The 16,017-nt window shown below is 35.6% G+C and overlaps 1 protein-coding gene across 1 annotated transcript in view; it reads right to left on the bottom strand.

The window, feature by feature from the left end:
- Window positions 1-16,017, bottom strand: part of NYAP2 (neuronal tyrosine-phosphorylated phosphoinositide-3-kinase adaptor 2) — a 252,409-nt gene that overhangs the window by 93,573 nt on the left and 142,819 nt on the right. The window contains exon 2 of the mRNA XM_027876137.1: window positions 10,357-10,658. Coding sequence (XP_027731938.1) covers window positions 10,357-10,658 — 302 coding nt within the window. The remainder of the gene's footprint in view (window positions 1-10,356; window positions 10,659-16,017) is intronic.

Genomic DNA, 16,017 nt, shown 5'->3' with positions numbered 1-16,017 from the left:
TACTCCAAGAAATCTGTTATCTCACTGAGTTGAGCATTCCTTCCAGTGATGCACAGGGAAGCACATTTATAACTATTCACCCTGTGAGACTCTTCATGTCCTCCCAGAAGTTTCCAATGAGGAGTTCACCCAGCAAGCTTGCATGCTTTCTTGAGTTCTTGATAAAATGCCAGTGGAGTTTGCAGGCTGTCCACTGTTATTTGCTGTCTTCATGAAATCAGCCTATCTCCAAATTTAGTCATATATTACTTAGATAACATCTTTTACACTGAATCTCTTACATAATTGTCTTGTTGTGAAACTCAAAAGGAAGAGTATATCTACAGTTCTATTACCCCTCAGATTGAGGTTTACATATGAAATAGAATGTCTATATATAATATAATATGACATTTGTATTATATGACATAAAGTATGTAATTCTATATCAGTTGAGACAGCAGTTATAGAGAGGAACTGATTTTCCCCTCATGATGACATCATCATCTTCTTCACAACAATAACCAATAGTCCCACCCATCTTCCTTTTAAGAATTTTAGATAGGAAAATTTCCAGAGACTACTTAGTGAAGTCAGACAATAAGATTAAAAGATAAATAATGGGAGCAGGTTTGCATGCAGAGTGACTAATTGAAGATTGCTGGGGAGGGTAGGGAGAAGAGAGTTTGGAAGGAATCTCCAGTTAGTTTAGGGAATTCATCTGAGAGGTTTATTAAGTACTCCAAGGAGGAATTCATGCTAGCCACACATGCACAGGTCATACATTGGTAACAGACAACTTAAAATTAGGAGCATGGGCTAATAGTGACAGATTTGACTTTAATTTCACTGACCACTGTGTGTGTGTGTCTATATATTCCTTTATTAATGAAGTAAAGGCTGGTCCTTTAGTTTACTAAAGATTATAAATTGCTATAAAATGTAAATTATTATATTGTACATTATAAATTATTATGAAAGAGGTTTCTGTAAAATATTATATATTATAAATTATTATGATAAAGATTATACCTGCAATAAGACAGAGGCTATTGCTATACAAAACTAGAAAAATACCTTTTATGGATCTCAAAGTACACAATTTTAATGAAAATGACCATTTCCTTATGGGATATTTGTTGAATTTTTTACTTTATTTAAGAATGAGTATATAGCAAAATCTTCAGTATGCCATATTAAATAAAAGTAAACTAATTATACTTATCCAAGAATTAATCTGTATTCATATTGCTCCAGTCAAGTGACCATCCAGATTGAAGGCATTTCTGCTTATTGAATAGACTGTTAGCCCTAGAGTCAGGAAGTACTGGGTCTAAACTGGTCTGAGTCACTTATTAGTTGTGTGACCCATGAGAAGCTGCTGAACTTTTTTTGAATTTTAATTTCCTCATCTGTATAGCACCTTCCTCACAAGGCTGTTGATAGGATAAAATGGTATAAGGTATGTGAAATGCTTTGTAAAATGTGAGTCACTATTATAGTCTTACTTATCAAGTTTCCTTTAGCTTACTAAAGGAAAAAAATACTCCTATATTATTATTAAATATTAGAAATTATATTTTCCAGTATTGATTATTGGTAAATAATGGAGCTTGACATCACCTTTTTAACAAAATATGTTGCATTTTTTCTTTCCAGTAAGAATCTTGGCAGCACAGACATATGGCTATAAAACCAAAGCTGCTTTTTTTTTTCAATCAGCACCTGCCTAACTGAGGTCAATTAAAGGTAAGATTTATGTTGACATCTAGCCACTTAGGTTTAAATGATGGTGGTACAACACATTTTCTAAATGAAATAAAGACATGCTTAAAGAATGAAAGCTCTTGTAGTAGGAAAGTCAAAGTTAAACCAGTCCTGTCCAAAAAGCATTTTTTCAAGTACCTACTATGTTCCAGGCACTCCACTAGGCATTGGAGTATATGAATAAAAAGAGGGGGAAAAGTCCTTTCATATAAAAAGCTTACAGCTTATGTGAATGTATTACATAGAAAGAAGAATTAGAGTATAGGCAACGTATGAGTATGGGGGGCGGGGAACAATCTTATCTCTGCTAAGGACCAGAAAGAGAATTTTTTCTCATTTTATAGGTGATTTTTTTGAATCTTTTCTGGATATCACATGTTCCCCCTTTATTAATAACATGTAGATAAACTACCAGATTCCAAATACACCTGATCATTTTTTCCAAAAACTCTTTATTTTTCACTCTTAATTATGCATATGCCCATTAAGAATCTGAAATGCAAAGCAAAGGAAGAAATATAACAAGATATAAGCAAAACGACATAGGCACAAGTTTGTCAGATGTCAGTCTCATCTCCCAAATCATGCAGAAAAATTATATGACCCATATTATAAAAGAAGCTCAGAGTAAAAGTTCACCTAGAGATAGGCTGCTCTGTTTATCATTGTCCTCAGGTGCAGTCTCTTTGACTCTGGGGACGACTTCCTCCCTGCAGATTAAGCATTTGTTGTCTGCTCCTATTAGAATGTGAGCTCTGTGAGAGCAAGGACTGTTTACTCCAACCTTGGCAGTGCTTTCACATTCTGAGTATTTAATATTTTTCTTTTATCCATTCATTTATTCATAAGTCAAGTAACACTCATCACATACATTTTTCTTTACATTTGTTTTATAAGCTGTAATAATTCATGGGCCGTGGTGCAAGCCAAGAAGAGGAAAAATATAATTACATTATGTTGTTGAAAGAGTACCGGACTAGGATTTAGGAGATTCTGTCTCTAAGATTTACTGTATTAACATGAACAAATTAATATTTCTGGTCCTTGGTTTTTTATCTGTAAAATGGAGGCTTAAAATGCTTGTGCCATCATCTCAAAGGTCCTTTTGTTTAAAAAGTGCTTGTAAACCTTCAAATCCTATAGAAATGGTCACTGTCTTTATTGTTATAAAGACTATTACTAATTTAATACATTTTTTAAACAATGACACCTAGTTGCTTCTGACTCTGTGACATAATAAAGACAAATAGATCCTGGAATGTGAACTTGTCTCTTTGTGGTAACTCAGTAAAAGGGGGGAAAAAAAACCTCATAACACCTTCCCCTGCACAAACTGCACATGTTGAGACGTGATTTCTTTATCACCCTGAGCAGATACCCAACTCCATAAAGTCTTTGGGCAGTTGTTGGGAGGACACCACAGAATACCATGATCGGTATTAAACAGAGCCTCTAGGATTATAGAAAGGCCATTGGGTATCAAGACCTGTATACAACCAGGTGGAAAAAGGTGGTATTTAGAGATACAGTATGCTCCACTATAATTATCATAAAGTACCGAGCCTTTCTCCAAGGCCTCCTAAATGGGAATTATTTCCTGAAGTAAAGTTAGGAAATTACAACTTATATGATAGAGGCAACACCCCTCTGGAATCCCAACCTCATTTATTCCAATGCTCCTGTTCCATCACTTTGGAATGCCATTATTACTATCCTTGTCACTTCTATCCCTTGTCTTGAAATGGGAAAACTAAAAGACAAAGAAAGCTCCAATCTCTTTCCTAAGAAATTCTTCCACAATTCTCTGTTTAAATTGGGCTTAACTCTTGATCAAACACCCCGTGAGGTGAAAAGAAAACTGGATTTGGAAGACCACTACAAATCCTTTCACTGCTGTTTACCACTTGTGTGACCTTTGGCCAAGGGCTTCCCTTCACTGAGCCTTAGTTTTATTATCTGTAAAATGGGGGGATAGGGTGGACTACACTATTTTTAATGTCTCATGTAGCTTGAAAGTCAAGGCAACCAAATCAAATCTATCAGTGTTGATTTTAAAGTGCCATTTTAAAAAGTGTTAGACAGGAGATGAAGACTTCCATGTTGCAGAGTTGTAGGAAACAAGGTGGAAGCCTCCTTGAGGTCAGATACCTTGAAATCAAATGCAAAAGAAAGGTTAGATCATCATGAGTGTCCCCATCTCACTGTTTAGGGACCTGACTCTGTGAACTGGGGAACAATCAAGTGGCACGAGAGAATGCACAAGGCCAAGCTTCAAAACCTCACTCCTCCAAAGCCCATAGAGTGATTCACTGCAGCTTTCCACGAGCGGAAAATCAGATTCATTCATCTCTAAAGTGTGAAGCCACAACAGCAAAGAGCAATACATTCTCTTTCGGGGAGGGTTGGGGGAAAGACCAGACTAATAAAATGTGTTGAAAGGCTTCTCTTGTGGCAAGGCATACTATTAGAGGGGAAAGCAACTGAATTCATGGCAGGAAATAATATAGTTCTCAAACTGAGCATCCCTTGTTTCTGCAAATATGATTCCTTTTAATGATTACTCTGATATGGATAAAGAAGAGGTTTGCTAACAACTCTCAATGAGATAACATCCTATGGAAGGTTCTAAATTGTTTTCAAACTAACTCCTGGTTGTCAGCATTGCAAAAGTTAAAGCTTTTCATGGGTGGTTAGTGATCAAGACCCAACTATTGTCAGTTACTGTTTTTACTAGGCTGCTAGGTGCTCTACCCATTGTGCCACTGGAACTGGAGTTAGGAAAACCCGAGTTCAAATCTAACTTCAAATATTTACTAGCTGAGTGATCCCAGGCAAGTCATTTTAACCTCTGTCTGCCATAATTTTCACATCTATAAAAATGAAGATAATAGCATCAATCTCCCAAGGTTGTTATAATAATAAATAGGATAGTATCTGGAAAGTACTTTGCAAATTTTAAAGTGCTATGTAAATACCAGCTGTCAACGTTATCATTATTATTATTTCTTCAAAGAAAGACATAGCCTATTGATTCCCCATCTTGGCAATTATGTGGAAAGCTAGTGTTTAAATTAGAGACAAGACTACTCATAGAATCAATGCATCACAGAATCTAAATGCTAGAGGAGAGAGATTTCCAAAACAATCCAATCCAACCCACACCTAAATAAAAATCCATCTCAGCAAGTGGTCATGAGGACTTCCAATCAAGGGAAATGAGCTACCTCTGCGAAACCTTGCTTCTCTTTCACATAGGCCTGATTGTGAGGAAGATTTTCCTTACGCTGAGCTAGAATCTATCTCCACATAACTTCTATCCATTCTTCCTACTTTTTTTCCTCTGCAGCTAAGATGAATAAATCTAATGTCTATTCTAAATGACAGCAAATACTCTCCAAATACTTGAAGACAAGTACCATTACCCATTAGGTCTGTGTTCCCCAGGATGAGCACATCCACTCCTTAGAACTACTTATCTCACAGTGTTGTCATGAGGAAAGTCCTTTATAAATGAAATGTTATGTAAATATAAGTGAATATTATTGTGAAAAAAACAATAGACTTTTTTTCATTTCTTTATTAGATTCTATGTTCCATTATACATAATACTGAGTACTCTGTGGATAAAAAGAAAATGAATCAAAGTGAGACAATCCTTGCCCTCAAGGCACTTCCATTCTAATTCTTCTTATAAAAAGGGACACCAGAGTAATGGCTAGGAAGGGGGAAACAAAAACAAAACAAAACAGAAAGTCTCCAGGAGAAATGAGAAATTAAATTATTTGCCCCTGAGTCAAGTACATGTTAGAGTGAGGACTTGACACCAAGTATGCCTAATGGCAAGCCTGGCTCTCTAACCAATTTACCACACTGCTTCCATTAGAAAATTGAACACACACACACACACACACACACACTACATTCTTGTGGTTTATGTACATACAGTTGCTATTTTGGGGAACAAACAGGAAATAGCACAGGCTTTTCACAGACTAGCAGAGCAAGACTTTTTTTTCCCCCTTCCCCTTAATGTGATGAGACAGTGGACAGGGAACCAAATTGTCTTTTGTGTTTGACAGTGATAGCATTGGCAGACTTTATTGAAGACAGTCCTTACCACTGCCTGTTAGGCCTATCTTCCCCACGATGACCACATCCACACCTAACTACTTACCTCATGGTATTGTCATGAGGACAGAGTTACCATCTTACCTTACTTTCTACTCACCTCACCTTATCTCTCAAAATGAACCACTCCTTGAAAATGAACAAGAGGACAGACGGATGCCAAGAAGACAGTAAAGTCAAAAGACATGCATTGCATTAATAGTTATTTTATATGTACCACTGAGATAAGGATTTTTTAAATCGACAATAAAAAAATTACAAATCCAAAACCAGTTTTTCTTTGTATTTTTGTATTTTCTTTTTCTTATTAAACTTTTTCTTATATTGATGAAGACTTTCTGCTACCTTGCCCAAGTCTCTTTAGGGGGAGCCATAATCCCATATTTATAGCCAGCTTGTTACCATGGAAATTACTCTAATGTCGCCAAATCAATATTTTGATTTTTTTGTCATTTAAATAGGAAGAAGAGTAGAGCTAAGATTTATAAATCTCATTTAAAAGCTTTGATAAGTTTGATAAGTAGAAATATTGTGAAAAAAAAACATATGTTGAAGTCACCCATTCTAGTCAACCCCTTATTATCTGAAGTGGGTAGAAGTGGGAAGAAGGAATTGATGAAACAGTGAAACAGATAACCTAAAGAAGAATGAATTTTAGGGGGTTTATTTCATTCAGAGACTGTGATATAAAGTCACCAACATCTGCAAACACACACACTCAAGCACTTATTTCCTACAATTTCTCAACATGGAAGATCCTGCACCTCCTGCCTAATAGTATTTAAAATTATTTTTTAAATCAAAATTGATTTTATCAGATTCAGTAGCCATGCTTAATCACATATTCAACTCCATCCATTCATCAAGCGCTTAGCACTTGACTTTCACATAGTAGGGATTTAATAAATGAGTGTTGAATTTAGCAAAAATTGACATGTATACCTCTGTCATATTGAAAACCTTGGAACTCAACTCAACAAATGGCAGAAGTAGGTGGTTTTCTATTTATAGATCATTGAGATTTTACCTCTTCTAGCTAAAAAGCAGTGGGAAAAGAAGAATCTCTCCTCTGAGACAATGAGAAGCATCTCTTCATCAACCTAGAGCTGCTCTGGATCGAAAGGTCAGCTTGCCTCTAAGTCATTGATGATGAATTTTCTCTAGCTACCTTTGGCAAGGACTTTTGGAAATGGGATTCCTACTATGCTCTAGTATTTAGTAACCCTTGCTATTCATTAAGTTTTCTTTTGAATCTGATTGAAGTCTTCTTTTTTTCTGCAATGTCTTGAAGTCATTCTTCTAGTTTGATCTCAGAGAGAACAGAGATTGATGTTTCATTACTGGACAGCCATTTTGAACCTTTGAATCCTGGAAGTAAAAGTGACCCTTATAGATATGTTCTGTATTGCCTACTTCCTTCAGGAAGTTATACACCTAAAACATCACAGATAGAATGTATTCAGGATGATTTTTAAGATTATTCTTAAACTATCCCCTAAAATATTTCTTCCCTAGGTCAATAATTGTAATTCTTTACATTATAATTTGCTGAACATCAATTACTAGGGTTTCTTAAAAATGTTAAACTCCTTTAGATTTTTATTTTATTTTGTTGTTGTCCGATCATGTCTGACTTTTCATGACTCCATTTGGGATTTTCTTGGCAAAGATACTGGAGTGGTGTGCCATTTCGTTCACCAGTTCATTTTATAGATGAGGAAAGTGAGGCAAACAGTGTTAAGTACTCACCCAGAGTCGCACAGCTAGTAAGTGTCTGAGGCCAGATTTTTAACTCAGGTCTTCCTGATTTAAGGTCTGGCACTCTATCCACTGTGCCACCTAGCTGCCCCTTTCATTTTAGTAAATCCTCATATATATATATAGATATAGATATAGATATAGATATAGATATAGATATAGATAGATAGATAGATAATTATATATATATATTATATATAGATAGATAGAAAGATAGAAAGATAGATAGATAGATAGATATAGATAGATAGATATGTATAGATCTATCTATATCTATCTATATAGATATATATATATCTATATAGATATATATCTATATAGATATATATATATCTATATAGATATATATCTATATATGATAACTTACTAAAATATCTATATTGATAGATAGATAGATATAGGTATCTATATATAGATAGATAGAGATATCTATATAGATAGATAGATAGATAGATAGATAAATATAGATAGATATAGATATAGAGCTATAGAGATAGAGATAGATAGAGATATATAGATATAGATAGATATAAATTCATATTTTTTAAATTTAAATAATTTTATAAATTACAATTTTATAATATTTATAATCCAAAAAAAACTGATATAGTAAGAGGTGGATTTTTTTCCTGCATTTTATCTCCTCTTCCTTTTTTTTTTTAACAGATCTATGGGCATAACAGTGTCTCTAAAGCTCTACTTATACTAATCTAGCTACTAGCAATATAAAGTATCAAGTGCATAACTATAAACATGGAAGTAAATGAAAAATGGCCTCAAACCACCATGAGAAAAGTTGTCAAAAAGCCAATGTTTCCTGACTTCTTTATTTTTTCTCATCATTAGTTTTCTCTCCATTTACAAAGTATCTTGTATATATATACTTGATGATATAAATTCTGTGCTCCCAAGGGAATGGAAACTCCTTGAATATAGAGACTTTAGTTTTGACTCCATAGCCCTTACCTTCAGTCAGTCAGTTAAGTCATGTCTGATTCTTCCTGACCCCATTTGGGGTTTTCTTGGAAAAGATACTGGAGTGGTTTGCCATTTCCTTCTCCAGCTCATTTTATTGATGAAGAAACTGAGGCAAACAGGGTTAAGTGTCTTGCCCAGTAAGGGTCTGAGGCCAGATTTAAATTCAGGAAGATGAGTCTTCCTGACTCCAGAACTAGCAGTCTATCCACTGTACCACCTATCCCCTGGCACAAGGTAATAAATATATAGTGAATAGATAAATATAATAAACACATAGTGAATAGAATTGAACTTCATAGATGAGGCCCATAACATCTCACTCAGAGTAGTGACTCAAACCAGTGATCTCATTTTGCATGAGAGTCTAATAAACTTACAAATCTAGTTTGCTAGCCTATGATGATGAGAAGTAGCAAGTTAGAAGTGGGGGTGGGGGTTGCTATTATCAGCAGGCAGATGTGCAAATACAGAGGAAAGAAAAGTACTGAAACTGAAAGCAAGGGACCTGGATTCAAATCTCAGGACTGCTATTTAATATTAGAGAGACCTTAGAAAAATTGCCTAACCTCTCTGTGCCTCAGTCCCTGAGCAGTAAAATGAGAGAGTTGAGCCAGATGACCTTCAAAGTCAGCTCTAAACCTGATCCAAAGCTCCTAAGTGAATGAAAGCCACTGGCCTGCTTATATGGGATGATAAAGGAGAGAAATAGGAAAACAAGAACATGAACTTACAAAAGTATACCTATCTAAGGTCATACAGTGTAAGGGGGAAAAACTTTATTTAACCTCAGGATCTGCTCTTACTAAATGGAAAAAAATGTTCATCTAAAGGATGATTCCAATTTTGCAAGACAAAGTTGTTATTTGTGGTGGAATACTACTGTGCTATAAGAAATGATGAGCTAAATGAGCTCAGAAAAACATGGAAAGACTTGAATGAAATAATGAAGAATGAAATAAGCAGAACCAATAGAATATTGTATACAGCAACAGCAATCTTGTTTTAAGAACAACTTTGAGTGAATAAGTTATTTTGACTATTATAAATATCCAAATTAACTATAAAGGACATATGAAGAAAGGTGCTATCTGCATCCAGAGAAAGAACTGATAGATAGAAGTATATATAGAATAATTTTACATATATACCTATTTGTGTCTCATGGTAGCCATCTCTAGGATGGGGAGGGGAAGGGAAGAAACAAAAAAAAGAGAGAGAAATGAATAGCAAGTTGTACATAATAGACTTGCAGTTTCATGCTCAATTCTCTTTTTTTTAGTAATACTATGTTATGGAAATGCTTAATACCATAAATTAAAAATAAATAAATGTGAAAAGACAAGGTTGTTATTATTGATATATTCTGCAAAATATAGAAAGAAAATTAGAAATAAACCTTCACAAATGCATATACACACATTTATTTTATATTAAAACAACAGCAATAACATAGAGGCTTAAAAAAGCAATCATCCCCATTTGGAAAATTCATCTAAATAAAACTTATTTCTCAACAATGATGGCTAGCACATGAGTATAAGTTAATCCAAAAAGAGATAACATTCTACCTTAATTCATTGTTTTTCAAAGAACTGCCTGCAATTCAGGCATGATTACGGGACCATGAAGCCTAATTACATTTGGAATATTGTGCACAATTGAGGAAAACAGCTGTTCGTTAATTTGCTGACCTTATTGTTTCGTCTGAAATAAATTTCTAGTTTAAGTAGGAACCACGTGATTTACCTTCTGTCCTCTCGGGGAGTCTCACGCTTTTACCCGTTGCTGTGGCGTTGACGGTCTCTGATGAAGTGCTCAGTTTTGTACTGGGGTCCCGCTTTGGCTTTGGTGGAGGCTGTCTCCGAGAGCCACAGCTGCTGTCATCATCCGTACCCCCCACTGAGTGAAGAGACTGGGACCTCACGGAAAAGCCACTCGAACAAGGATGAGGAAGTCTGTCCTGAGGAGCAGGCATGGTCATAAATCCCATTCGGAAATGTTTGCCCACATAACTTCCTTCGTGTCCTCGCCCAACTTCTCCACCTATGCTGTAACAGAAAAGGGGGGGGGAGTCTGTGAGAAGCCCACATATAAATCATCCCGAAGTGTCATTGATGTATATTATAGGTGATTCCTGAAAAGTTGAGAATGAACATATTGTTGTGAATGAATTCACACTTGAAATGAGGGTTAGACATGGAATTAGGTTAGGGTTGGAGTTCAGGTTTCCCTCTCTTCTGTAACCTGTCTGATTACTTCATTGTTCTGAAGATTTGTAATTTCTTCCTTCCACTAATACAGATTATGACCCTTTGATGAATTTTTTTGAGAGTTGTTGCGCTAATTGTTGACTTAGTGCTAATCTTCTCTGAACATTAGTCAATTTCGGCTCTCCCTGAGTCATATCTGAAAACTTCACTTCCTTAGTCTTTCCAGAGGTTGTGTTCCATTAGTATAAGCTTTGACAATCCAAGGACATCTCTATGCCATAATGAAAAGTTAAGTAATTGATCGAGTTTTTTTTTTATTTCTTTAATTCTGAATTAGGAAAAGTTCCATTCAGTCTCGTTATGGTCTAGGCGTGAAAGTAGTATATGAAAGCAAAGTCCAGATTCTAGTGGGTGTCAGAAAGTTGGGGAGACTTTGAGAACCATTTCTACCTTTTTAGTATTATAGGGTAATAGATTTGGGTCTGGAAAGGATGTCAGAAGTTTGGTGTTCTATAGGGTGAGGCCTATATTGAGCTTTCCTATTCTGTTTCCCATTAAAGAGCATTGTCAAGAGACAATGTAAAGGAAGGTTTTGTTTTTGTTTTTGTTTTTGTTTTGTTTTGTTTTGTTTTATTGTTGTTTGTTTGTTTTCCCTCTCTAATGAATTTAAAGCAAAAACTAATATTGACAAATCACCATCTAGTATTTAGTGCTCTGAAACTACCTGTCTCTAAGCCTTTACTGACTAGGAAATGGAGCTTGGAGAGAGATACCATCCACGTTTCAGTGAAGCAATGAAACTAAGACATCAATTATTACCTTGCTAGCAGAAGCAAAAAGTATTGAGGTAGGTAGGTGAAATTCTTTGCCTCATGGGTTCACAGGATCCTAGATTTAGAGCTGAAAAGGAACACTGAGCCTGTATAGTCCAATGAGATCATTTTACAGATATGGAAATTGAGGTCCATCTCTATGAACCCAAGGTCAAACGTAGAGGCAGGATTAGAGTTTTCTCCCCCAGTCCCTAGGTGTCTTTTCACGTCCTTTCTTATTTCTATTTGGTGCCCCCTACTATCCCTAACTCACTATCTTTTTCCCCCTCAAATTATCCTTTATTATTTAATCCTGTAAATTAACTTGTGCACAGGCATTAATAACTGATAATTTGTGTTATCTTTCCATGATAATCTAGTTGAATTGTATATGGCCTGTGATGCTTTTACACAAAAAAGTGAACAATGTTGTAGGAAATTTATGATAACAAAAGATAACTGATGGAAATAATGTTGGACACGGAAATATTTGGACACCTTTTACTGTGAATTAATATTGACCTCTAACAGTTACTATGTTATTTTCTACTAGAATGAGAAAAGGAGATAGTAACACTTGTAATACTCATAAGGTTGAACTGTATAACATTAAATCTGGACCCATTCATTCTGCCAATGAGGAGAGTAGGGCCTAGAGATGTTACAAAATTTCCCAAAGTCATACATCTAGTGTACTAACCAAACACTCAAGTACAAGGCACTGAAGCAAGAGTTTGGAGACCTGGGTTCTTCCCCCTAGCTCCCTTTGTGACCTTGGGCAAGTCACCTCCCCTAGCTGCAGTTACCTTATCTGCAAAATGAAGGGTTAGGTTTAGCTAATCTCTAAGGCCTCTGCCAGAAATTACATTTCATGACCTGCTTTACATTTCAAAGCCATTATTTGAAGTGTTTCCCCTAGCCAGGAGCATTCTTTCCATATAGGAAGAAGTAGCAGAGATATATAGAATCTCAATGAATCACAGATGTTGGCAGAAGCGGAATAGAAGAAACAAAAATATTCTAAGCACTATTTTTGTTGTAGTCATTCTGGAAGTGAGGAAAGGAAACAAAAGGGATCCACTAGACGATACCTGTAACTGCATCAGATTTGTTTCAAGTTTTCTTTCTTTTTTCTTTATTTTTTTATGATGTGGTAGGGAATATTCTGATCGTGATGTCAAGTGTTTACAAATATATCAGGACTTCTGATAGCCCTTTCAGGCACATGAAGAAAACAGGATAGTGTATTCTATGATCCAAGTTGATAATTTAAAGGGAAGTCATTGACAGGAAGGGCAGTTGGGTGGGGCAGTGGATATAGTACAGGGCCTGGAGTCAGGAAAACATCTTCCTGAGTTCAAATATGGCCTCAGATCCTTACTGAGCAAGTCTATTTGCCTCAGTTTCCTCATCTATAAAATGAGCTGGAGAAGGAAATGGCAAACCACTCTAGTATCTTTGCCAAGAAAATCCCAAATGGGGTCATGAAGGGTCAGACATGACTGAAAAACTATAAAAGTGGACAGGAGGCAAAAACAGGTAACATAGAAATAATAAATAAATCACATTTATATAATGCCTAATCTTTGCATTTTATTTTCCTCACACAAATTTTGTGAGCTAGATATTGCAAAAATAACCTTTCTCATTTTGTAGATGAAGCAACAGACTCAGAAAGGTTAGGTATTTTACTCAAGGTCACAAAACTGGTAAACGTGAAGGTTTGAGCTTCAAAGCCAGGTTCCGCCTAAATGTAAGTTCAACACTCTCTCCACTCTACCACACCTGAGTATAGTATAACTCAGATATTTTGGAAAATAGCTGTAACTGTGGAAGAATGCCTGCTTGGAGAGGAATGTCTATGCTAAGGTTCAAATCCTGCCTCAGATACTTAGGTAAGACAAGTCATTTTAATTCTCTAAGCCTCTTGTTCTTCCATAAATTGGGACTTTCAATAGCGCTCCCCTTTTAGGAGGACTATAAGTGACAATGTATGCGATGCTTTGCAAACTTTAATGATTACGCGTTTTTCACTTTACCAATATGATATATGTGTATGTCTGTGCACATATCTATGTGTGTATACATATATACATATACATTGAAAGTATATACATACATACACATACACACTTACATATATCCTGACAAACTTTCCAGCCATTGACTATCTTTTGATTACAATTACAAAGAGTTAGGATGTTGCTGGGGTTAGGGGAAAGGCAATATCGCTATTATTTTCTGTTATCTAAGTGGCAAAGTTGGCAAATTTCATGTGTCTCATTACCCATATATTCTAGGAACATGGAATTGATAGTCCCATTATGTATGTCCTCGGTCAGATTACAACAAGAATATGCCATTCCATTCTGAGCGTCTTATTTTAGGAAGAAAGTTGTTTGGAAAATGTCATCCAAAGAAGGCAACCAGGATACCAAGTGAGGAACTGTTGAATGAACAGGGGATGTTCAGCATAGAAGGAAAGTCCAGGGAACTAAATTGTTGTCTTTGGATATTTGAAGGCCAGTCACGGGGAAGAAAAATTAAACTTTTATTCTATTTGGCCCCAGAGAGCAGAAACCAGTATCAATGGGGAGAAGTAGCAAACATGCACACAAACAGACAAACACACACACACACACACACACACACACACACACACACACAAAAATAGGCTTGAGGTCAAGAAAACAACTTCCTGTAAACTGGAGCTATCCAATTGTATGAAGAGATGCAAAGTGAAGTGAGCAGAACCAGGAGAACTTTGGACACAGTAACAGCAATATTGTATGATAATCAACTGAATGAATTAGCTTTTCTGAATGACACAATGATCCAAGACAAAGAACTTATAATGAAAAATGTCATCCACCTCCAGAAAAAGAGCTGATGGAGTCTGAACGCAGATTGAAGCATAATTTTTACATCATTTATTTTTCTTGCTTTTCTTTCTTTGTTTTTTTCTCTCTCTCTTTTTGCAACATGGCTAATATGGAAGTACATTTTGCATGATTTCACGTGTATAATTGACATCACTTTCCTTGCTTTCACAATGTGTGGGGGAGGGGAGAGGGAAGGAGAATTCGGAACTCAATTTTTTAAATGAATGATAAAAATGGATAATGTTTATTTTAAAATTCACCTCTTACCAGAACTGAAGAATTCTCACCCTGACACATGCGTAGTAAAGAAACTGTTTGATCTTGTCATGATTTGAACTCTCCCATTATTATTAAGTAGATGCCAATGACATATATTTGTATTCTCTAACAGGAAGGAAAGTTTCTTTAAAAATTTAATAAGCATTCTCCCCTCCTCCCCCAAAAAAGCCACAGAGAATAAATGTTTCATCACGGCTTAATAGTTCTAGGTTTAATCACTCATAAAAATAGAGTTATAGGATTAGGGCAGTAAGTCTTGAGTCTGGTATCCTCCACATGGTTACCAAAGTGAATTTCCTAAAGCTACAGCTGACCAAGTCATTATTCTACTCAATATTACCCCAAGACCTCTAGGATCAAGTACAACTTCCACTCTTCGGCACAGAAAACCCTTCACAATCTGACTCCATGCTCCCATTGTTACACTTGTTACAAACAGTACCAAACATAAAGTGGGAACCAAATAAATATTTGTTGACTAATTATCTGACTGACTTCATGTACTCTACAATCCAGCCAAACTGGCTTTCATCATTTTCCTTATACATGGCACAATTTTTCCCATCTCCAAGCCTTTGCATTGGCTGTCTCCAATACTTGAAATGCACTACCTCCTCGCATGAGCTTGTTCAAATCTGTTTTGTCTAAGGATCAAATCAGATGTTGTAGAAGTCTACATGAAACCTTTTCTGTTTCCTCAAATTTCTAGTGCTTCCCCCAAAAATAATTATCATATATGTGTGTGAGACCTTATATACATTGTGATATTGTGTATATATTTACCTAATTCATACCTACATTCATCTCATACAGCTTGATGGCAAACTCCATAAGGCATTCTTTATTGCACTTTTTGTCTTTGTGTCACCAGCCCCTTGCTCAGTGCCTGGCACATGGTAACTATGCCAATAAATGCTTGTTGACTTGCTTATTGCTATAAGCAATATTGTTAAATGAAACTAATCCGTATATAAAAAATACAAAATTTAGTTCAGAATTCAGAAATGCCTTTGAGTTATCTTTAATGAGGCATTTGATCCATATTCTATTTTAATGTTTTTGTGAATATATTGATAAATATTTTTCTGGGTTTTTGTTTTTGTTTTGTTTTTAGCCTATGCATGCTAAGATCATGGGAATACTTTGTAAGGATAGTTTCTGCTCTCCTGCAAGGTTTAATCTGTTATCATGTAAATATTCCAGAGTAGGCTACCTCTAAGTTTC

Source organism: Vombatus ursinus, unplaced genomic scaffold, assembly GCF_900497805.2.
Source record: "Vombatus ursinus unplaced genomic scaffold, bare-nosed wombat genome assembly UNPS02014810.1, whole genome shotgun sequence".
Lineage (NCBI taxonomy): Eukaryota > Metazoa > Chordata > Mammalia > Diprotodontia > Vombatidae > Vombatus > Vombatus ursinus.
This window is presented reverse-complemented; position numbering and strand designations above follow the sequence as displayed.